General features: G+C 42.1%; 1 protein-coding gene across 1 annotated transcript in view; it reads left to right on the top strand.

Moving 5' to 3' along the window:
* Nucleotides 1-21,091, top strand: part of c8b (complement component 8, beta polypeptide) — a 59,460-nt gene extending 38,369 nt beyond the window's left edge. Inside the window, exons 8-12 of the mRNA XM_069938494.1 lie at nucleotides 13,509-13,637; nucleotides 14,119-14,282; nucleotides 17,977-18,130; nucleotides 19,743-19,811; nucleotides 20,540-21,091. Of these exons, the coding sequence (XP_069794595.1) occupies nucleotides 13,509-13,637; nucleotides 14,119-14,282; nucleotides 17,977-18,130; nucleotides 19,743-19,811; nucleotides 20,540-20,691 (668 nt within the window). The 3' untranslated portion in view covers nucleotides 20,692-21,091. The remainder of the gene's footprint in view (nucleotides 1-13,508; nucleotides 13,638-14,118; nucleotides 14,283-17,976; nucleotides 18,131-19,742; nucleotides 19,812-20,539) is intronic.
* The last annotated feature ends 3,883 nt before the right edge of the window (nucleotides 21,092-24,974 follow it).

Here is a 24,974-nt window from a genome sequence, read left to right as displayed (position 1 = left end):
GTCATCTGATGATCCATTTGCACCATAATGAATGGCAGCTTCTGCTGCTTTTATTACACTTTCCATTCTTTTTCTTCTTTGGCTTGGCTTCGCGGATGAAGATTTAAGGAGGGGGTAAATGTCCACGTCAGTTGCAGGCACGTTTGTGGCTGACAAGTCCGATGCGGGACAGGCAGACATGGTTGCAGCGGTTGCAAGGGAAAATTGGTTGGTTGGGGTTGGGCTTTTCCTCCTTTGTCTTTTGTCAGTGAGGTGGGCTCTGCGGTCTTCTTCAAAGGAGGTTGCTGCCCGCCGAACTGTGAGGCGCCAAGATGTACGGTTTGAGGCGATATCAGCCCACTGGCGGTGGTCAATGTGGCAGGCACCAAGAGATTTCTTTAGGCAGTCCTTGTACCTTTTCTTTGGTGCACCTCTGTCACGGTGGCCAGTGGCGAGCTCGACGTATAATACGATCTTGGGAAGGCGATGGTCCTCCATTCTGGAGACGTGACCCACCCAGCGTAGCTGGATCTTCAGCAGCGTGGACTCGATGCTGTCGGCCTCTGCCATCTCGAGTACTTCGACGTTAGGGATGAAGGCGCTCCAATGGATGTTGAGGATGGAGCGGAGACAACGCTGGTGGAAGCGTTCTAGGAGCCGTAGGTGATGCCGGTAGAGGACCCATGATTCGGAGCCGAACAGGAGTGTGGGTATGACAACGGCTCTGTATACGCTTATCTTTGTGAGGTTTTTCAGTTGGTTGTTTTTCCAGACTCTTTTGTGTAGTCTTCCAAAGGCACTATTTGCCTTGGCGAGTCTGTTGTCTATCTCATTGCCGATCCTTGCATCTGATGAAATGGTGCAGCCGAGATAGGAAACTGGTTGACCGTTTTGAGTTTTGTGTGCCCGATGGAGTTGTGGGGGGGCTGGTAGTCAAGGTGGGGAGCTGTCTGATGGAGGACCTCCGTTTTCTTCAGGCTGACTTCCAGGCCGAACATTTTGGCAGTTTCCACAAAACAGGACGTCAAGCGCTGAAGAGCTGGCTCTGAATGGGCAACTAAAGCGTCATCGTCTGCAAAGAGTAGTTCACGGACAAGTTGCTCTTGTGTCTTGGTGAGAGCTTGCAGGCGCCTCAGATTGAAGAGACTGCCATCCGTGCGGTACCGGATGTAAACAGCATTTTCATTGTTGAGGTCTTTCATGGCTTGGTTCAGCATCATGCTGAAGAAGATTGAAAAGAGGGTTGGTGCGAGAACACAGCCTTGCTTCATGCCATTGTTAATGGAGAAGGGTTCAGAGAGCTCATTGCTGTATCTGACCCGACCTTGTTGGTTTTCGTACAGTTGGATAACCATGTTGAGGAACTTTGGGGGCATCCGATGCGCTCTAGTATTTGCCAAAGCCCTTTCCTGCTCACGGTGTCGAAGGCTTTGGTGAGGTCAACAAAGGTGTTTTGTTCTCTGCACTTTTCTTGGAGCTGTCTGAGGGCAAAGACCATGTCAGTAGTTCCTCTGTTTGCGCGAAAGCCGCACTGTGATTCTGGGAGAATATTCTCGGCGACACTAGGTATTATTCTATTTAGGAGAATCCTAGCGAAGATTTTGCCTGCAATGGAGAGCAGCGTGATCACACTTTCCATTGTAACTTAATGGTGATTGTCTTTCTTTTGCTTCTTTTGCCACCAGTTTCAAGATCTTTTCTCTCGCTTGGTAACAAAGCAGTTTAACCAATATTGGATGTGGACTTTGATCTGGTCGTAGCTTCGGCCGGAACGCTCTATGAGCTCTTTCAATCTCCTTGAAATTCAGTTACCCCCAAGGGTTGTAGAATCCAACTTTGCAAAACTTCATTTCCGGACCTTCGCCGCCTTCTTTAAGTCCAAAAATTTTTATATTATTTCTTCTACTGAAATGTTCTAAAATGTCAATTCTTTTAGTTAGTTGATCTTGCATTGCAGCTACTTCAGCATGGATTTCTTTTTCATCTGTTCTTGAACATTTTGAATTTCAAATTAATTTCCCTTAATTTTTTTTCTTCCACAACTTCAAATTTCTTATCAACTTGCTGTATCATTCTTTCCATCTTCTTTGTAAAATTCTTATTTTCAACTATACTCTCACTACACTTTTTAACTTTTGCTGTTAGTTGCACCAAATTAACATAATATAACAATTACAGCACAGAAACAGGCCATTAGGCCCTTCTAGTCCGCACCGAACCAAACACCCCTTTCTAGTCCCACCTCCCTGCACAATGCCCATAACCCTCCATCTTCTTCTCATCCATATACTTGTCCAACCTTTTCTTAAATAATACAATTGACTCCGCCGCCACTATTTCTCCCGGAAGATCATTCCACACAGCTACCACTCTCTGAGTAAAGAAGTTCCCCCTCATGTTACCTCTAAACCTCTGCCCCTTAATTCTTAACTCATGTCCTCTTGTTTTAAACTTTCCTCCTCTTAACGGAAATAGTCTATCCACATCCATTCTGTCTATCCCTTTCATAATCTTAAATACTTCTATCAAATCCCCTCTCAACCTTCTACGCTCCAAAGAATAAAGACCCAATCTGTCCGATCTCTCCCCATACTCCAGATGCTTAAACCCAGGCAACATTCTGGTAAACCTTCTCTGCACTCTCTCCACTCTGTTTATATCCTTCCTATAATTAGGCGACCAGAACTGCACACAGAACTCCAAATTAGGCCGCACCAACGTCTTATACAATCTCAACTCCTATATTCCATGCAATGATTGATAAGGGCCAGCATACTAAAAGCCTTCTTCACCACCCTATTCACGTGAGTTTCTACCTTCAGGGAACGATGTACCGTTACTCCTAAATCTTTCTGCTCTTCTGTATTCCTCAATGCTCTCCCATTTACCACATATGTCCTATTCTGATTCTTCTTACCAAAATGAAGCACCTCACACTTATCAGCATTAAATTCCATCTGCCATTTTTCAGCCCACTTTTCTAAGCAGCCCAAATCCCTCTGCAATCCTTGAAAACCTTCTTCATTATCCACTATTCCACCTATCTTAGTATCGTCTGCATATTTACTAATCCAATTCACCACCCCATCATCTAGATCATTAATGTATATAACGAACAACAATGGGCCCAATACAGATCCTTGAGGCACACCACTGGTCACCGGCCTCCAACCTGACAGACAATTATCCACTACCACTCTCTGGCCTCTCCCTTTCAGCCAATGTTCAATCCATTTGACTATCTCAAAATTTATACCTAAAGACTGCACCTTCCTAACTAACCTTCCATGTGGTACCTTATCGAAGGCCTTACTGAAGTCCATATAGACAACATCCACTGCGCTACCCTCATCCACATTCCTAGTCACCTCTTCAAAAAATTCAATCAGATTGGTCAAACATGACCTTCCTCCCACAAATCCATGTTGAGTGCTCCTGATCAGACCCTGTCTATCCAGATGTTTATAAGTACTATCTCTAAGAATTTTCTCCATTAATTTACCTACCACAGACGTCAAACTTACAGGCCGATAGTTGCCAGGCTTCCTCCTTGAACCCTTTTTAAATAACGGAACCACATGCGCAATGCGCCAATCCTCTGGCACTATCCCCATATCTAATGACATTTGAAAAATTACCGCCAGAGCCTCTGCTATTTCCTCCTTCACTTCTCTCAATGTCCTGGGGAAGATCCCGTCTGGTCCCGGAGACTTATCCACCTTTATATTCTTCAAAAGCCTTAAAACTACACCTTTTGTAATCTCTATATTCCCCATATTTACCCAATTTGCTTTTTTTATCCCACATCTCCCAATATCCTTCTCCTTAGTGAATACCGAAGAAAAGAAACTGTTCAATATCTCCCCCATTTCTCTAGGTTCCACACACAGTTTTCCGCTCTGATTTTCTAAGGGACCAATTTTGTCTCTAGCTTTCCTCTTACCATTAACATATTTGTAGAACTCTTTTGGATTAGTTTTCACCCTGCTTGCCATAGTTTTCTCGTACCTTCTTTTAGCTTTCCTAATTCCTCTCTTAAGATTCCTCTTACATTCAATGTATCTTTCAAACATCTCCTTAACTCCATGCTTCTTATATCTAATGTACGCCTCCCTTTTTCTTCGAACCAAGTTTCCAATATTCCTTGAAAACCACGGCTCTCTCAAACCTTTTGCCCCTCCTTTTAACCTAACAGGAACATAAAGCTTTTGCACTCTCAAAATCTGATCTTTAAAAGACTTCCATCTCTCTACTACATCCTGCCCATAAAACAAATTGTCCCAATGCACACCCTGCAAGTCCTTTCGCATCTCCTCAAATCTAGCTTTTCCCCAATCAAAAACCTCAATCCTTGGCCCTGATTTCTCTCTTTCCATAATGACATTGAAGCTGATGGCATTATGATCACTGGACCCGAAGTGCTCGCCAACACTAACCTCCGTCACTTGACCCATCCCATTTGCCAACAGTAGATCTAACACTGCTCCTTCTCTGGTCAGCACCTCTATATATTGTTGTAAAAAACTATCTTGCACACATTGTTGAAAATTTTCCATATATTTCTTCATTTCAGCTGTAAACATACATTTCTCTCATTTTTTCTCTTTTTTGTCATAGCTCCTTGTTCTAGATATAATTCTCGTTCTTCTTCGTCTTCGTCCTGATCACTGGAGCTGGAAGCTTCTTGGGTTTTTTTAAAAATTGCCTCAGTTTTTTTCAGTCACTTCTATTCCCGTAATGGGCGGCCATTATCGGAGGAGACCTTGTACAGCAAAGTCCAAGGTCTCCCCAGCTCCAGGCTTTTCTCCAAAGATTCCTACCTTCTGGACAGCTCCAGGATCCTTCTTCAAGGTTGGCCTCATTTCCTTATCTGTCTCTTTTTCTTGTTCAATTTCTTGTGGAGTTACAGCTGCTTTTTCTTTCTTTGGTGACATCTTGTGTTGTTTATTGGATCAACAACTTTTCCTTTTTTTTTAACTTCTTCAACCCTTATTAACTCTTTAAACTTTTTCATGTGACACACCCCCACTGCCCAGGTTATAGGATAGTTAATAAGGCCTATGGGATGCTGGGTTTCATTAATAGGGAGATTGAATTCAGGTGTTGCAACTCTACATACCTCTGGTAAGACTACACTTAGAGCATTGTATTCAGTTCTGGTCACCTCATTACAAAAATAGGAGATTTACCAGGATGTTGGCTGCATTTGGAGGCAAGGTTAGCAGAGCTGGGACTTTTTGGAGCATAGAAGGATGAGGTCTATAATATTATGAGAGACAGCCAGTATCTGTTTACCATGGCAGGATCCTCAAACACCAGAGGACATATGTACAAAGTTATATTGTTTTTAAAAAATGTGGATAAATGAAGATATCTGAAACAAATCAAACAATCCATTTATCCAAAAATATTTCAAAGCCAAACTCACCTCACAGGTTGGAAAAAAAATCACCCAACATAGAACGACAATTGTTCTCATTTCAGGTAACTCCCTCACCTCTCTTGTTCCATTTCCTTTTTACCTTCAACTCTCCCTCTCAAACTGTGTGCCACTGTCTCTCAGCTGCAAGCAGTCAGAATAATCCCTTGTCTCAGCATCATCAAGGAGAGGGGCCTCCTGGGCAGGAGTGAGACCTCGGGTTCTGTGGTGTTCCCTCCCTCCCTCCCTCCTCGGCACACCAGAGCTCCCATTCTCAACTCCATACCCTCCCCTTGGCCTACCACTGCACATGCACACCAGACTCCTGTGTTTGTGTGTATGTTTATACATACATATGTGTGTATATTTCAGATTTATCATCAGACTACATACATGACATCACATACAATTCTGAAATTCCTTTTTCCTGCAGATGTGGCAGAAGGACCACTAAATTGGTAGTGTAAAAATTAACTGCACATAGTGTAAACATGTAAACAATCAAAAGAACTATAAACAGATAACAAATGTAAACAAACTGACTGTGCCATATAGAGAGAGAGCAAAGAAAATCAATAAATTGCATAAGTAAAAGTCCTTAAATGAATCTCTAATTGAGTTTATCATTGAGGAGTCTGATGGTAGAGGAGTAGCAGCTGTTTCTGAACCTGGTGGTGTGAGACTTGTGGCATCGACACCTCTTTCCTGATGCAGCAGCGAGAGCAGAGCATCTGCTGGGTGGTGTAGTGCAATGCACTATCAAGCAGAAAAGCAGACACAAAACATAAAGTCTGTTTTCCATATAAACTTCCACAGACCTGACTGTGAGAGTGCCTGTGCTGGCTCTGAGAATGACCTCAAGGGGCTGGATCTAGCTTATATCCCAGAGGGTGATTGGCAGCTGACCAGGTGTTGCCTTGTCCTCCAGTGCTCTTCTGCAAGTATACAAGTGCATCGGGTCGACATGGTCCAGGGATGAATGATGCTGTTGTGCTGTGTTGGGTGCTCCCACTGGTGCCAAGTCCCTGGTTGAGAGGGTATCCTCCCTGCTGCTGCTGAACCTAAAGTAGGCATAGCTATGGTTTGTGTATAGGAGGAACATCTGCTCGACCAGGGAGTTGGCCTTGTGGGCCCGCATGTGTCTATGCAGGAGCACCAGTCCCAGGGACATGAGCCATGCTGGGAGTGATGTTCCCATCCCCGATTTCATGGGGAACAAAAACAGGCATTTGTGAGGGGTCTTGTTGGTAGCCATGCACAGCAGTGACCTGATTGTATGGAGCGCCTCAGTGAGGGCGTCCTGCCAGTATTCTATGGACTACCGCTTAGACTTAAGGGCCAGAAGGACTGCCTTCCTGATTACCCCGTTTTCGCACTCCACCTGTCCATTACCTCTTGGGTTGTAACTAGTCTGGCAACTATTTGCGATGCCCCTTGGTGTTAGGTACTGGCGCAGTTCCTCACTTATGAAGCTAGACCCCCAGTCACTGTGGAAGAATGTGGGGTAGCCCAACATGGTGAAGATCTGTGTCAGTGCCCTGATGACGGTGGCCTTGGAGGTGTCTTGGCATGGGATGGTGAAAAGGAAGCGGGAGTACTCATCTATGACTGTGAGGATATAGACATTCCAATTCGTGGAAGGCAGGGGGCCTTGGAAGTCTATGCTGATGCGCTAGAAGGGCAAAGTGGCCTTTATGACTGAGTGTGAGCATAAGAAGTGGGGCTTGCATTCTGTGCAGACCCTGCACACCTCAGTCATGGTCCTGACATCCCTGATGGTATATGGGAGGTTTCGGGACTTGATAAAGTGGTGTAAGTGGGTATCGCCTGAGTGGCAGAGGGACTCGTGCAGTGCCTGCAGCTGGTCATCGTGGAGCGATGCGCAGGTCTGGGAGAGGGTATCGGGGGAGTTGTTAAACTTCCCCAGATGGTACTGATGTTTTTCGTTGCCAGCTCAACTCTCTGGCGCCAGTGGCGAACCACTTTCAAAATCATCTGGCCTCCTTTTCAATGGCGAAGTGCCCTAGCTCAGAACCGTGGAAGGTCCTGGAGAAGAAGGCAGCAGGGCGCTCCTCCTGGTTAAGGGTAGCAGCGAGGGCCACATCCAAGACATCACTCTCCACCTGGAAGGGGGAGTCCTCATCCACGACATGCATCGTAGCATCTGCGATATCCTGCCTGATGCATGTGAAGGCTACCTGTGCTTCAAGTGGGGGAGGAAAAGTTGTAGCCTGGGCTAGTGGGCGGACCTTGTCTGAGAAGCAAGGAACCCACTGTGAGTAATAGGGGAAAAGGCCAAGACACCTGCGGAGGGCCTTGAGGGGAAGGGGAAGCTCCATTAATGGGCACATCCGTTCTGGATCCGGGCCAATGACACCATGTGCCATGATGTACCCCAGGATGGCGAGGGAGGTGATGCTCTTTATTGTAAGTGAGGTTCAGCTCCTCGGCCATCTGGAGAAATTTCTCCAGGTATACATCGTGGTCCTGCTGGTCATGGCCACAGATTGCGACATTATCCAGGTACGGGAAAGTCACCTTTAACGTGCTGGTCTACTATGCAATCCATCTCCTGCTGGAAGATGGATACCCCATTTGTGACCCCAAATTGAACTTGGTGGAACTGGTAGAGGTGCCCATGTGCCTCAAAGGCAGTGTAAGGCTTGTCCCGCAAGTGGATGGGGAGTTGGTGATAAGCCGAATTCAGGTCAATCGTGGAGAAGGTCCGGTAACGGGCTTATCTCGTTGACTATGTTGGCTATCCTTGGTACGGGGTAGGCATCCAGCTGGGTGTACTGGTTGATGGTCTGGCTGTAATTCATGACCATCCTTGGCTTGCTGCCCCCCTTGACCACCAGGACTTGGGCTCTATGATATCTTCTGCCAGAAGCCACTGCATCTCTGCCCTGATGAAGTCTCTGTCCGCAGCGCAATAGCACCTACCTCTGGTGGCTATCAGCTTGGACTATAGCATGAGGTGTGAGAAGAGGGCAGAAGGGGCGATGCACAGCATGGAGAGGCCGCAGGTTGGCTGGGGCTGGTTGGACAGTGTGCTGTGAAGCGTGATGGGGGTAGGGGCCCCCCAAAGGTGAGGGTGAGGCTCTGCAGATGACATTGGAAGTCTAAGCCCAGGAGGACTGGGGCGCAGAGTTTGGGCATGACCAGGAGCCTCAACCCAGTGTATGTCCTCCCCCCCCACCCCACAGTCAGATAGGCAGAGCAGCGCCCGAGGGTATTGATAGTTCAGTCCTGGGTGGCGAAGGTGATAGAGAAGTTGGTGGGGTGGATTTTGAGTTTTAGGGAGTGAGCCACACTCAGATGAATAAAGGGTGCTACCACTGTTGATTAGGCACTTCATTACCTGCCCATTGATTTTGACACCAATCATGGAGCGCCCGTGGCCATGAGGGATGTCCATGGTCAGTGTGGTGGCCACTAGGATCATCTCAGGGTCCAAGTCATCATTCTCCAATGGCAGAGCCGAGTTGCAGCCTGCGGCATCCTCTGCAGGGGTGGGGTGCGTCATGAGAGGTAAGTGTTAGCCGGTGGTGCTCTTCATAGGTGTGGTGTGTGGTGGGTGGTGATCGGCGGTGTCCGGAGGTGTGAGCTGCATCTGTAGGGCGGCTTGGTCAGCGCCCCTGTTGACCACATCATCATCATTATCATCAATGCTGTGTTCACTGTAGGCCTGGAAGGGCCTGGATGGCTGTGGCGCCTGCAACTGCCCGGCGCAAGATAGTGGTGACACGTGGGGATGCATGGTGGCAGCTTAGCTGGCCTTCATCACTGGCTGCACTGGTAGCACAGGGGGAATTGATGTCATGCCATTGGCCGTCGGTGCTTGTGATATCATCGCAGGTGGAAAAAGTGACGTCACTCTGTGGACTGGAAGTGACATCGTTGTAGTCCGCGGACATGGTGTCTTAGTGGGGCGGCACTGGCATGGTTAAGAGCTGGTCCGGGTGCATGGTGTGCACATGGCGATTGTTGCCAGTGAGGCCGGAAGTAGGGCTGCCAAGGTTAGGGAGGCCGGAAGTTGCTGCGGGGGCAATGACATCACCTGGCAATCACACATGGCTGGGACCGGGTGGGAGGGGAGCTGGTCATAGAGGGCCACTGAGCTGCCAGCAGGCTTTGAAAGGCATGCTTTAGCAAAATGGCCTTTCTTGCCACATCTTGAGTAGATAATGTCTTCCAGCAGCTTCTGCCTGACAGCTCTCGAGAGGAGACCCCAGACACAGGCATCTCTGATCAACCTTTCGTTCTCCTTTTTGTTCACCCCGGGTTCTGCTAGGCACAGTCGGGCTAATTCACCTTGGGCTCCCAGGTAGGACTCAGCCATCTCTCCGGGCTGCTGGGCATGAATACTCAGAAAGTATCTTGCGCAGACCACGTTTATGGAAGGTTTGTACATGGTTTCTAGGGTGTTCATTACTCCAGAGTACTCAGTGCAGTCTTTGAGGGCCTGGAAAGCTCGTGGACCCAGCTTTGAGCAGAGTAAGATTAACCTTTTCCTGTCGGAGTCGAGGATGTCGTTGGCGTGTGTCTTGATGATCACTTCGACCGTGTGCCTCAAGATTTCAGGATGACTTGGGTCAACTTCGAGGCTCTTGGCACTCAGGAACTTCTCCATTACAGCTTCAATTTTATGTGGAATAAATTGTGATGCACTATCGAGCAGAAAAGCTGTTCAACAGGCTTTATTCCACATAAACTTCTACAGAGCTGGCTGTGAGAGTGGCTGTGCTGGCTCTGAGACTGACCTTGAGGGGCCAGATCTAGCTTATATCCCAGAGGGTGATTGGCAGCCAACCGGGTGGGGCTTGGTCCATTCAGGTCGGCCGATTGACTGCCGGCCAGATGTTACCTTGTCCTCCAGTGCTCTTCTGCAGGTACACAGGTTGCCTCCTGCAGTAGGCACATGTAGGTCTTTGATGATTGTAGCATTCCCTGTAGATGAACTCAATAGTGGGGAGGATTTGGCCTGTAATGTCCTGGGCTGTGTCCACTACCTCTTGGAGGGCTTTACACTCAGGGGTATTAGTGTTTCCATACCAGACCATTATCAGCTGGTCAGCACATTTTCCACCACATATCTGTAGAAATTTGCCAGTGTTTCTGTTGTTATACCAACCTCTGCAAACTTCTGAGCAAACAGAGGTGCTGGTCAGCCAAGTTTTCAATCTCCATCCTGTATGCTGACTCATCTATTTCTTTATATAACTCACTACCGTGATATTGTTGGCAAATTTGTAGATGGTGTTATTGTCATACCGAAGAACACAGTCGTAGTTGTAAAGTGAGTAGAACAGGGGGCTAAATATGCAGCCCTATGGTGCTCCGGTACTAATGGAGATTGTGGAGGAGAAGTTCTTACCAGTCTTCACTGATTGGGTTCTGGATGTGAGGAAATCCATGATCCAATTACACAGTGAGGACTTGGAGTTTGCTGGTCAGTTTTGAGGGGATGATGGTGTTAAGTGCCAAACTGTAGTTGATAAAGAGCATCCTGATGGATGCACCTTTGCTGTCCATGTGTTCCAGGGCTTTGTGTAGATCCAGTGAGATGACTATTGTTGTGATAGGCAACATATAAGTGTGTGTGTGTGTGTGTGTGTGTGTGTGTGTGTGTGTGTGTGTGTGTGTGTGTGTGTCCACTGCCATGACAGCACCCACCCACTTGTGTCCCACATGTGGGTGAGCCTTCAGGGCCCGGATTGGCCTCACCAGTCACCTCCAGACCCACAGCCACCAATCTTCCATTTGACTTTGAAGCCATAGTCATCTTCGACTACGAAGGACAAACAACAAAAACAACAACATATATATATATATTTGGCGTATAAGTCGACCCCCAAAGATTGTGCAGATTGAACTGCTGGGCATTGGTTGGAGGAAATTGCCATCACGGAGAGTCATCAACACATCGCAACTCGCGACAAACGTATGAAGTGAATTTCAAATCGAAAGTAATAGAAATGACCCAGAAAACCAACTGCGCTGTTGCAAAAAAATTTGATGTGCATGAGAAGTTGGTAAGAGATTGGAGGAAGAAAGAAGAGACTTAAAAAAAAATACTAAAAAGACAATGTTCTTTGAGAAACTGGATCACTTGTTGACCAGAGTTGGAAAATCACGTTGCAGAATGGGTATGTGAGCAGAGGCAAGATTGCTACCCAGTCACTCGAAATAAATAAGAACATTTGCACTGCAGTGAGCCAAGTTGCACCCAGACCTCAGTAAAGATTTTGAGGCTACAATCAGCTGGTGCAACCGTTTCATGAACAGAAAAAATCTGGTATTACGACTAAAAACAAAAATTGCACAGAAACTACCAAAAGATCTTGATCATAAAGTTGTAAGTTTTCATCAATTTATTATACGTAACCGGCAGAAACATTAGTTTGCATCGGCAAATATCAGAAACATGGATGAAACCCCCATGAATTTCGACTTGATAGGCAATAGAACTGTGGAATGAAAGGTGTTAAAACTGTGCAAACCAGATGTACAGACCACAAAAGGACTAGGTTTACTGTGGTGTTATTGCGCATAGCTCACGGGATGAAATTATGACCCATGGTACTCTTCAAACACAAAATTAAATCGAAAATGAAATTCCCCGTGGGCATTTTTGTACATTTTCATGAAAAAGGATGGATGGATGAAAATGGTGTAAAACTATGTGTGGAACAGGTGGCCAGTTGGCTTATGCAAAGAATGGAGTTTGCTGGTCTGGGATATGTTTCGTAGACACTTAACTGAGAACACTAAAATTAGATTAGTACTACATAATATTTATATATGGAGGTTATCCTGGGTGGTTTTGCATCTATATTGTAACCTCTCAATGTCTGCTTGAACAACCCATTCAAAGACCATGTGCACGAAGAATAGAATACATGGATGTCGAATGCAGAAAAGTCATTTACAAAAGGCGAGGCAATGCATGCTGCATTACTTGATATGCTGTGTAACTTTGTGGTCAAGGTATGGGTCAAAGGTAGACACTGTGATAAAATTGTTTAAAAAGTGTGATATCTCTTGAGCAATTGATGGCATGGAAGATGATTTGTTATTGGACACTGAAGCCTCATCAGATACAGACTGGGACCCATATGATGACTGTTTAAACAGTGAGGGAATGGATGTGCTCGCTGTCATCTTTGTTTAAGTCAATGATAGCAAGAGTCATTTTGAAAGGTTCAAATTGTGTTGTTGTTTTCAATTTTAAAAATCTCACTGAAAATCTGTTGCAGTCGGGGTTTTTTTTTGTTTTTCAAGGGTTGACTTTATATGCCGAATTGGTTTTTCATGGATTGGATTTTAACCGGAATTTAGAAGTCAACCAACATTTTTTGAGAGAATGTTTTGGGTTTCATGGCTCAATGCATATGCCATAAATATATAAAACACACGCACGTGCGCGCGCGCACACACACGCACACACACACACACACACACACGCATGCACACACATGCACACACATGCACACACATGCACACACACACGCACACACGCATGCACACGCACGCACACGCACGCACACGCATGCACACGCACGCACTCTCACGCACACACGCACACACACACGCACACATGCACGCACGCACACACACCCACACACACACACACACTGTAATTACCCCCTGCTGCTGATTTCATTAGGTGCACATTGATGTAGCATTGCCAAATTATGAGCTCCAGTTCAAAATTATCCACAAGTGTGCATGTACCAAAATACAAAGGTAAGCCAAATATTATTTTTAATATTAATTTCTGAGGAGCAAGAGCACTGATAGAAATGAAAAAGTAGTCTTTTTATTCATCCAGGAGAAGAGCTGACAGTTTAGCTATTGTTCCCAGAAGAAAATGTTATTTTAATGAAAGTAGCATTTCCGTTTATGGGGACTAAATAATTACCTGTTGCTTCCAATGGGAAAAAAATGTTTGATGTATGTAAATTTAAACAGCATTAACATATTGATAATTGTGACATAAATACTTTTGTTCACTTTATGACTTTTTTAAACATTCTCAAATTCATAATCCATAGAATTAATTGTAACCATTGAAGTCTTGACGATAGCATTTTTCCTTAATCTTCAGGCTTCACGTTGGATGATGCAAAAAACTGTGTCAAGGCAGGGTTTAACATAGCATCCAAATTTAAAGGAATTACTGCTGGAATTGGACTTGATGGTGGAAGCTGTGATGGTCGTATGGATGCAAAGAAAGGTACTTCTACGACTACAGATTTTCAACCAAAGATAAAATTAGACACCCTCTGTTATAATGCAAGTTCATTCAAGAGGCGATAATTAATCTAAATAAATTTACAGCTCAGAATATAAATTCAGTAGAAAATTGAGTACTGAGATATAGAGATCGAAAAGATCCTTACTTGCTGATGAAGTGATTACAACCAGGAAGGCAGTTGACCCATACACCTGCTTTCACAGACATTGGCTTGGGGCAGGGAAAATCAAATTTCTGCTACATATTTTGTATTTCCTTTTGTGAAATCCAAGGGGGAATATCCAGTACAATTGGCAAATGTTATTAACTCCATGCAGATGAACTACTTGGTTGAGGTATCAGAGTGTTCCCCTCCATTATTTTCAAACGTAAATAGTGAAAGAAGTGGTGGAATAATGGGGTAACTATTTATTTACATTTTCCTTTTGAAATTAATTCTATGATGTATCATGCACATTAGAGGGGATTGCCAAATCAAAATACACTGAAGACTTCATAGTACTTGTGCGAGGAGGAGCAAGTGAGCATGTGACCGCTCTTGCTCACAAGGGGCTTCCAACCGCAGAGCTGTTCCAGGAATGGGGAGATGCTGTCGAGTACAACCCAGAAGTAATTAAATTTAAGGTAAATCTTTTCACTGATGAGAAGCATTCACTAAAGGGAGATATCAAGCAGTGATGCATCCCAGTGAGGAATCAAGCACCCCCCCCTCTTCCTTTTTTAAAATATTTTTATTGAGTTTAACATATTAATCCTAAATACAAAGTCTACTAATATAACAAAAAGCATATCATATCATGTACATAATGTGTATTAATATAAATGTAATTCAAATCTATGCAGTCCTTGTACCTTTTCTTTGGTGCACCTCTGTCACGGTGGCCAGTGGAGAGCTCGCCATATAACACGATCTTGGGAAGGCGATGGTCCTCCATTCTGGAGACGTGACCCATCCAGCGCAGCTGGATCTTCAGAGCCTACTTCACTGACAAAAGGCAAAGGAGGAAAAACCCAACACCCATCCCCAACCAACCAATTTTCCCCTGCAACCGCTGCAATCGTGTCTGCCTGTCCCGCATCGGACTTGTCAGCCACAAACGAGTCTGCAGCTGACGTGGACTTTTTACCCCCTCCATAAATCTTCGTCCGCGAAGCCAAGCCAAAGAAGAAGAAAAAATTCAAATCTATCCATATTTGTTGATTTAACATTATTTTTTTAATAATTCTGGATAGAAACTAATTGAGTTACATTTTTCCAAGCCTTGGTCATATCTGTCTAGTGTGATAACATGATCTAGGGCAACCATAATTAAACCCGTATATAATTGGTTAATCTTAAAAAATGAAATAAAAGAAAAAAACTAAAACTAAACCTAATCTACCCCCTCCCTCTAATCAAGGTTACCTTTTAGAGAAAAAAAGTAAAGATATGGATCGAATAGTGACCTTCAGAAACTAGGCAGAAAATCGTCAGAGCATCCAAATTACTTAAACCTGCAAATCATGATAATATTCTATGAATGGGCACCAGATTTTTTTCAAATTGAAGCTCTCTATCTATAATGTTGTATTTCATTTTCTTCAAGCTTAAATATGACATTGCATTATTTAACCACTGTGCGCAACTAGGTGAAGATTCATCTTTCCATTTCATTAAAATTGCTCGTCTGGCTATCAATGGGCTAAAAGCTAAAAATTTCTCTTGAGATGCAGACCCAAGTATATATAGTTTTCGAGAAAAAACAAACAAGGGCATTGTTCTATTTTGATCTTAAAAATCGTTGATAAAGATTGAAAAATATTTTCCAAAAATCTTCCTAAATTGGGACACATCAAAATATATTTATCAACGATTTTTCAAAAATGTTTTGCACTTCTCACATAATGGATCAATATCTGCATAAAAACGTGATCATTTAAGTTTGGACATATGTAGTCTATGTACTACCTTAAATTGTAATAAACAATGCCTTGCACAAAATGAAGAATCATTAATCAAACTAAGAGCAGAGTATAAAATGGTATATTGAGATCAGCTATTGAGGCTGATCTTAAATCGAATAAATCCACCCCTTTCAAGTCAAGTCAAGTTTATTGTCATCTGATTGTACAAGTAGAACCAGACGAAACAGCATTCTCCAGTCCTCAGTGCAAAATATGCAGACACACAACCAGACATAACATACATACAGATGCATATTACATACGCAGGACAACTATTTCATCTATGAAATAAATAAATAAATAAATTTTGCTTTGTACATAATGAGTCTCGGATGATCAGTGTGAGCAGTTCCTCTGGTCATTCAGCATTCTCACTGCCCGTAGGAAGAAGCTGTTCCTCAGCCTGGTCATGCTGGCTCTGATCTTCACCAGTGGGAGTAGCTGAAAGATGCTGTGTGCAAGGTAGAAGGGGTCCTCAGTGATTTTGCACTCCCTCTTCAGACAACAATCCCTGTAACTCTTGTCAATAGGAGGATGGAGACAGGTGTGAATGACCCACAGCCCATAGAAAGTTTGCACTCAGTTTACATCACATTGTATTTTCACCATTGTCAAGGCAATAGCAGTTGTGAGATCCTAAAGGTTAACTTAACCTAACAGGTCATTCATTTATCTCCAAAGCATCAAAGGGAAAGAAGGGAGAAGTGTTTTTTTTCTCTCTCTCTAGTATAAATGGATAAACTCAGAGACAAAAATATGTTTGATACTTTCTTGAAGATTTCTATTTATCTGAATCCCTTCCTTTATAATCGTATTATCTTTTTACCTGATAATCTCTGTTTTTGCTCTGTTTTCTTATCATATCTGTTTTTTTTTTAAATAATCTCTCTGTGTCGTTATGTTTGAATTTATTTCTGTTTCCTATCAGTTTGTTATTTTGTTCCAATGAGAGATCATCTTGGCCCATGAATCCAGAAGGAAGTGTCTTGTCCTCCCATCACAGCATCTAATTAACTGTTAAATGACTCCTATGTTTTCATTCTGACTGCATATTGACTCCTCCTAAAACCAACACAAAGTGTTCCCATCACCGATAATAATTAATGTTTTGTCTATCTGGTTCTCTTTCATTCATTTTAATGGTTCAAAATTACTTTATTCATTATAAAGTCCCATTTCAGATCCAGAATTTCAAAGCTAAAGATTCTTGATTTATCACAGCTTTTTGTTTTGACGTTGTACGATTTACAATCGTCAAATGCTCAGCCTGCAGGACAAGACTGTTTTTCAGTATTTGGAGATGTATCTCTGAGAGCAAGGCTGTGATCAAATTATTTGCTGGGCAGACAAAGACTGTTAAATCATCAAAGTTTTAAGGATTACTGTATGTGAACATGTGCATGTGTATCAGGGTTGACGCCAGAACATATGTTAGAGAGGGGCACTAGCGTGTTGGATGGGGGCTCGCTCAGCGGGGGGGGGAGGGGTTGGTAGCCGGGACCTACCTGTAGTTAACACCATCCGCCCCTCCGACACGGGACACAGGGGCGATCTGGAGTCGCTAGACGCCAGTGACGTGAGGGTGAGATCACTAGATACAGAGGCCCCCCGCAATGTTTGGAACAAAGACACTTTTTTCCTTTAAGTGCCCCTGTGCTTCACAGTTTTAAATTTGCAATCAAACAATTCACATGTAATTAAAGAGCACCTTCCAGATTTTATTCAAGGTTATTTGTAGACGTTTGGTTTGACCATGTAGAAATTACAACATTTTTTTATACATAGTCCCCTCATTTCAGGACACCATACTGTTTGGGACATTTGGCTTCACAGGTGTTTGTTATGCCATATTCACTCTGCTACCATCGGGAAAAGGATACAGGGCCTAAAGACAAGCACTGAACGGCACGAAGACGACTTCTTCCCCACTGCCATCAGGTTCCTGAGTAATTCAATGAACCAAAGACATTCCCGACTTTGACTTTTATGCACTATCTTTATTTATTGTTCTAAGGTGGTTTATATATAAATGTTTTCTCTGTGATGCCTCTCTCGCTCATGAGAATAAATCCTGATTCTGATTGCCCTGCATATATATTGTTCGTCTGAATGTACGGTGGTTACGTCTGGTTGTGTTCCTGTGTGCTTTGCACTGAGGATTGGAGAACACTGTTTTGTCAGGTTGTACTTGTGGAATCAGATGACAACAAACTTGACTCGCAGCCAGGTATGATACCAGTGGGATCCAAACCTTTGAGCAGGTAGATAAAGTGTTTGTGAGCCAGAGAGCCTAGTTCCCACCATTCTATGACTTTGCCATCTCTGTGTTATGAAAGGTCTTTTTATAACAATATGTGCATGGTTATCTTTACAGCCAGTACCTCTTTATCAACTGGTTTCCTCAAAGACATTTCAGAATGCTCATAGAATCAAAGCCAACATGAGGAAAGCCCTTGAGGAGTACCTGATTGAATCCAGTTCATGCCGATGTGCTCCATGCCACAACAATGGAGTTCCTACTCTTAAAGGTACAATCCAATCAGTGACCATTGGAAAATTAAGAATATGGTTCTTAAACATTAACAACTTCTTCCCTATAATTATCTCAGTGATGGCACAATGGCGCAGCTTGGAAAGATGCTGCCTCACATTCATTCCTGAATTCTGGCACATTCCCAGTGGTGTTTGCACCTTCTCTCTGTGACTAGGTGGGCTAAGGTTTTCTCCCATATCTGAAAGATGTGCAGGATAGCAGGGTAATTGGTCAATATAAATAGCATTTAGTATGTCGTTGAATGGTAGATCTGGTGGTAGTTGATGGTAATATGGGAAAAAATAAAATGGATCAGAGTAAGATTAGTATAAATGGGTGCTTGACAATTGATCAGCTAAAGGGTCTAATTCCATGCTGCATTTCTCAATTACTCTAATGGAAGCACAATTCGTGCTTTCCATCATATCATATGGACCATGTTTACTAATAGGTATTTTCAATTTCATGAAATTCTCTAAAAATTAATACAACTTGAATTATTAATGATGAAACAAACTATTTTAAAATGGAATTTCACTATTGGTGCTATAAGGGATCGGATATTCGAGTGTTTGGATAGTCAGGGACTGATTAGGGTTAGTAACATGGGTTTGTGAATGATAGGCTGCATTTAATCAATATTATAGAGTTTTCCAAGGAGGTTACGAGGAAAGTTGATGAAGGAAAAGCTGTGGATGTTGTCTTTCTGGACTTTAGTAAGAGCTTTGACAATGTCCCACGTGGGAGGTTAGTCAGGAGGGTTCAGTATTCATGGTGAGGTAGTAAACTGGATACGACATTGATTATATGGGAGAAAACAGAGTAGTAATGGATAGTTGCTTCTCAGACTGAAGGTCTGTGACTAGTGGTGTGCTTTTGGGATCAGTGCTGGGACCACTGTTGTTTGTCATCTATATCAATGATCTGGATGATAGAACCATAGAATACTACAGCACAGGAAACAGGCCATTTGGCCCTTCTAGTCTGTGCCGAAACATTATTCCACTAGTCCCACTGACCTGCATCCAGTCCATAACCCTCCAGACCTCTCCCATCTATGTATCTATCCAATTTATTCATAAAATTTAAGTGTGAGCCCACATTTACCACATTCGATGGCAGCTCATTTCACCCTCCCACCACTCTCTGAGAGAAGTTCCTACTAATGTTCCCCCAAACCTTTCCTCTTTCACCCAAAAGCCATGTCCTCTTGTATTTATCTCTCCTAATCTAAGTTTCATATAATCAAATTTTACCGGTTCATCTCTTTATTCTCCTTAAATTTGATGACTGCCCAAGAATCCAGAAAATCCAAAAATCTGGACAGACCCATTCACCAAGCAGTCCAGTTTTTAGGAGGATTTTCCTTGGATTTCTAATTCTGCTTTGAAAATGGCAATAATTTCTTTTACAATGGAATAACAAACCAGTTGTTTTTCCCTTTTTAATTGTTTTAATAGAAACAACAGTATCCACATTGTATTATCAATATTCTTGCACTCATCCAGACAGCACAGGTTGATGCCAGCTAATTACAATGAAAGATGGCAGAATTAGACTTGAAATTGTTGTCAAGTATCAGTAATGAAAAGATTTTATCTTTCTAGGAACCCATTGTGTGTGCATATGTCCTGCTGGTTTCCGTGGAGCTGCCTGTGAGATTACCACAAGGGAGAGTAAGCATTACTAATTGTATTAAAGATAAATAACATTATTTTTGACACCAGATGATAATTTCTTGCTAAATTAAGGCAAAAGCCAGATGTAGAATGCCATTGAAGATTTAGCATGATACCCTTCATAGAGGTGGGTTTAAATCAATTGTTCTTTTCATACTGGATCTCAGTGTCAGTTGTAATATAATGAGAAAGAAGAAAAACAATTTCTCATAACAAAGAAAATTGTAGATTTGCCACTATCTTATGTACGGAGTACTTTACTGTGAGATTACTTCATAAAAAGCTAACAATCGTATCTGTTCAAATGATCTATCTATACTGTGGTGAAGAGGATGGAACCTGTGGCAAAACACATAATCATTCAAAACAACTTTAGAACTCTTCCACTGAACAGATGAACAGATAATGCAACTGTTGTCTTTCGTTTTGCGGAAACTGATTGGAAAGATCAACAGTTTTACCTCTATTACCCTGGAATGCCCACTAATAACCAACATTACAGAAACTTGTTGCTGTGGTACAATCATTTGTGCAAAATTCAGGCTAATATATAATACACCCTCTAGTGGCTAGCTTTAAAATAACACCAACTATGGTAAACGGAACCAAACAGGTTAGAGAAAAATTCAATATGACCATTATAAATATTCATTTTATTGTCTATGAATTTCTGTTTTTTTTACTGGATTCAGATTCATGTCAAAGACTGTATCTTCGTGTTTCAGATATGGCTGTTGATGGGAAATGGAGCTGCTGGTCCCATTGGTCCAACTGTGTGAACAGACAAAGAAAAAGGACACGGCAGTGCAATAATCCTCCCCCAGAAAATGGTGGACAAACATGCTTAGGGGACAACGAACACACAACATCGTGCTAATGAAGAAATGCCAGTCTCCTTCAGTTTTGTTTTTAACTTCACTAATCTATAATTTTACATCAATAGAAGTGATTACTTGAACAACAGAACCCACTAATTTGCATGAGTAATTTTGGTTAATTGGAGTAAATTGCAATGGTTTTTACAGGACAATCAAAAAAAGTTAGTTCATTTCTAAAAATAAAAAAAGTCTTGCTCTTCAATGAATGTTTATATTTACATATACAAGCTAATTAAGCCATAATTTTAACTCAGTGAATTAAGATTAAGTGTTAGTTGAATGTATTATATGTTCAACTGGAAGATTTGGTTTAGTAACGACCAAATTTTTAATAGGTACCGCCAGGAGCAACAGACAATAATGTAATATGGAAATAATAAAATAATGTCAACTATTTAATACTGTGAAGAAAATTTTTAAATAGCAACATGTGGGAAGTCAAATATTTGAAAATAAACACACACAGGAAGGCTGGAGGAACTCAGCTGGTCTCTGGTTTCCATTTAAACCTCCCCCGTCCCCCACCCCCCACCCCCCGCCCCCCCCAACCATTTGCCCTCCTCTCTCCTCTCCTCTATTTCTGTCCCTCTCTTTCTCTTTATTTTTTCCCTCTGTCTCCTTTCACAGATCCAAAATCAATTTTTGCCTTTCTTCCTATTATATATCCAATTAATACCCTTTGTCTGTTGGTCTGTACTCCTCACACTCCCATTCTTTTCCCTTTCTCTTCCCAGTCTTTATTTAGACTCCTTCCTGCTTTTTACTTATACTTTGAGGAAGAGTTCAGGACTGAAACGTCGAAAATATATGTTTACCTCCTATGGATGCTGCGAGACCTGCTGAGTTCCTTGAGCATTTCTGTGTGCTTTTACTACAATCACAGCATCTGCAGTCTTCTGTGTTTCACCCAAACGTATGAACACAACATTTTTAAGCAGTCCCTTAGGATTACAGTGTGGATGGCACTGTAATATTCCCATTGACTCTAGGGAATCCCTGGCTAGTGCAATGTTGTTCCAGCACCAGCAATCGGGACCAAGGTTTAAATCCCACACTGTTTGGAAGGAGTTTGTACATTCTCCTCATATCTGCATGGGTTTTCCCTTGGGGGCTCCGTTTCTACATACCCTTCAAAATGTACTGGAAGTTGTAGATCAATTGGGTGTAATTGGGTGGTATTGGCTCATGGGCATAAGGGCCTGTTACCATGCTGTATGTCTATATATAATAAATAAATTTTAAAATGACATCTTATCAGTTCCCTGGGAAATGTATGTAATTGAGATCATAAAACAAATCTCTAATCTGCAGATAACAAAAAAAAAGAGAATTTGGTGGACCATATTTAACTGAAAGTTTTTCAAAGGATACGAAACTCCACTCAACAAATAAATCTTTAAAACATTTAATGCCCAATTTATACCATTCTTTAAAAGTTGCATCAATCATCGAAGGTTTAAATAAATAATAGAAAAAAATAACTCTAGAAAGATAAAATCTCATTAAACCAAGATGTTTTCTAAAGTATATCCATATGTTTAACAACCAGATTATTAATTAATTAATTTAAAGATTTGGGAAGTGAGGACTGGATAAGAGAGATGATAGAAAATTTTGTAACAGAATTAGATTCCAAAGAGACCCATATTGGACAATCTTCATGGTGAATATACCGGAATGTAAGGTTTTGTATATTGACTTGCCCAATAATAAAACCTAAAGTCTGGCAAGGCTAAATCTCCATTCTTTATAAGTTTTTGTAAATGGACTTTATTTAGGTGAGGATGTTTATTCTTCCATATACAAGAGGATAATATTGAGTCAAGGGTATAAAAAAAAGACAGGAATAAAAACAAGCAAAGCCTGAAAAAGGGATAAAAATTTGGGACCTTTAATATACAACCTTTCTATAATGGTTCAATGTCTAACATAGGTTGTTGGGAATAAGAGAGGCTCCCTCAGATAAGATTTAAAAAGCCTGGGAACAGGACCTACAGCTTTTAATCTCTGAAGAAACTTGGAATATAATTTTCAAATTGGTTAATACCCCTTCTTTATGTGCACACCACTCTCTCCTACAATTTAAAGTAGTCCATAGGGCTCATTTGTCCAAAGTCAAACTATCTCGCTTCTAGATGAATGTGTCACCTCATTGTGATAAATGCAACAATGGAGATGCTTCATCAATTCATACGTTATGGACAAGTCAAAGTCTTGAGAAATATTAGAATGAAGTATTTCAAACTTTCTCTGCATTTTTTAAATTTAATTTTAAAACTAATCTTTTAACTCCTTTATTTGTTATCATTGGAGAATGTGACATAACTTTAATGGCATCTGAGCTGCATGTATTAGCTTTTATTTCTCTTATGGCTAGGTGGGCGGTGTTGTACAGATGGAGGGACATTATCCCACCTAATTCTGCTCAATGGCTACATGACATTGTATCTTGTTTAAATTTAGAGAAGATTAGATACTCAATTTCCAATTTAAATTCAAATTTTCAAACATTCTTGGGAGCCTATTTGAGTTACTTTTATAATCTTTGATTTGTTATGAAAGTAGAACTGTTGATTAATGCGGTAATTTATCTCTCTGATAAGAATTCTGCCTTTTTTTGCTGATACTGAGGTGCCTTGTAAGGCAAAGGAAGGAACCACAGACTCTTCCACAAATGGGGCATTTAGTGCCTGACATTGTGGGGAGTGGGGCAGGGAGAGGGGGAATGATTTGTGAGGTATTATGTTCCTTTCACCATTTATGTATTCAATGTATCTATTTCTCACATACCGTTCCAAATGCCTCCTCTTCATATTTAGCCAGGGATTCCCTCGAGTCAATGGGAATATTGTATTTGTTTTCCAAGGAAGATTTGACAACATCATTGAATCTTTTTCTTTGTCACCTGATAACCTCTTCCTGGCACAGCACTTGGAGTAGAATGACTGCTTCTATGTCTGCTGACCAATATGGTCTACTCAGCCTAGCTGATTGTAACTAGGCCTCAGTATTGGAAATACTGGCCTCACAGAGAGCACTGCAATTAATTTGTATGTTCTCCATTGAATTTGTTGGGACTAGTGGAGAGAGTGTTGGTGGTATCTTTCCTGTGGCTAGTGGGTAGTAATTGTGCTGATGGTTGTCCAGACTCAAAAGTAAATGTTGATATATTATTGCTATGTGGTGGATCTTGAGTTTTGTGTCGTCTGAGGTCATGACATTATCTTCAATCAGTCAAAAGCTGTGATGGTGTTTTGAAGGCAATGATTGGTGTGCCTTTCCTGAGAGGTGGTTCCCAAGATATGAGATGCAATCCATGTGTTTCAGAGTCTTGTAAATCGTGGTTGTCCGGGGGCAGTGATACAGCAGGGCAGGTTGGTAGTGAAACCTTGACTCATGGACATTGAGTGTAAGATCTGCTTCTCTCAATCTGGCAGTGTATGTAAATGTAAGAACGGACTGTAAAAGGCAGCTTGATGACTGAGGTTTAGGTGATATGGATTCTGGAGTGTTGAACAGCTTCCCATTAGTCTGAGAATGATCTCCACTTCCATGGGAACTTTGTTGGAGGTATAATGGTGTGATATGGCAAGGAAAATTGGGGGAAAAAGCACGAGGACAGAATTGCAGCTTTGATGCACATCCTCACCAAGTCTGGCTTTATTGTAGATGCATTGGTTAATATCACGGGTTTTATCGTAAACCAAGCATGAACTTCTATGAGCAGCTGAGTTTGAGGAGAGTATGTCACAATCCTTCCCAGCTGAAGGAGTCAAAAGTTTTAGTGTGGACGGGAAAGGCTATATCCTATGATTGGAATTGTGGCCTGCATTTCTTTTCTATTTGACATATGGTGATTATCATATACATTTAGATTCAGGAGTAGTAACTAGTATTTTTAAGAATATCATACACATTGTTAAAAAGTGCTCATGGCATCTCAGATGGCTTGATCATGATGTACAGTTAGCGTAGCTATTAGGGCAATGCTGTGATTAGAGTTTGAATCCCGCACGGTCTCTAAGAAGTCTGTGTATTCCACCTGTGTCTGCGTGGTTTTTCCCCGGTGACTCCAATTTCCTCCCACCATTCAGAACATACTGGGTTGTAGGTTAATCAGGTGTAATTGGACGGCATGGGCTCTTGGGCCGGAAGGGCCTGTTCCCTTGTTGTATGCCTAAATTTTAACATTTTTAAATTAATTTAAAAATTAAAAATTATATTAACCAAAATATCCCATTATTGATTAATCTTAGCCAAATTGGCCTAAAGATTCTAAGTC

This window comes from Narcine bancroftii, chromosome 5 (assembly GCF_036971445.1).
Source record: "Narcine bancroftii isolate sNarBan1 chromosome 5, sNarBan1.hap1, whole genome shotgun sequence".
In the NCBI taxonomy this organism is placed as follows: domain Eukaryota; kingdom Metazoa; phylum Chordata; class Chondrichthyes; order Torpediniformes; family Narcinidae; genus Narcine; species Narcine bancroftii.
Note: the sequence above shows the minus strand (reverse complement) of the source record. Positions and strands in the feature narration are given on the sequence as shown.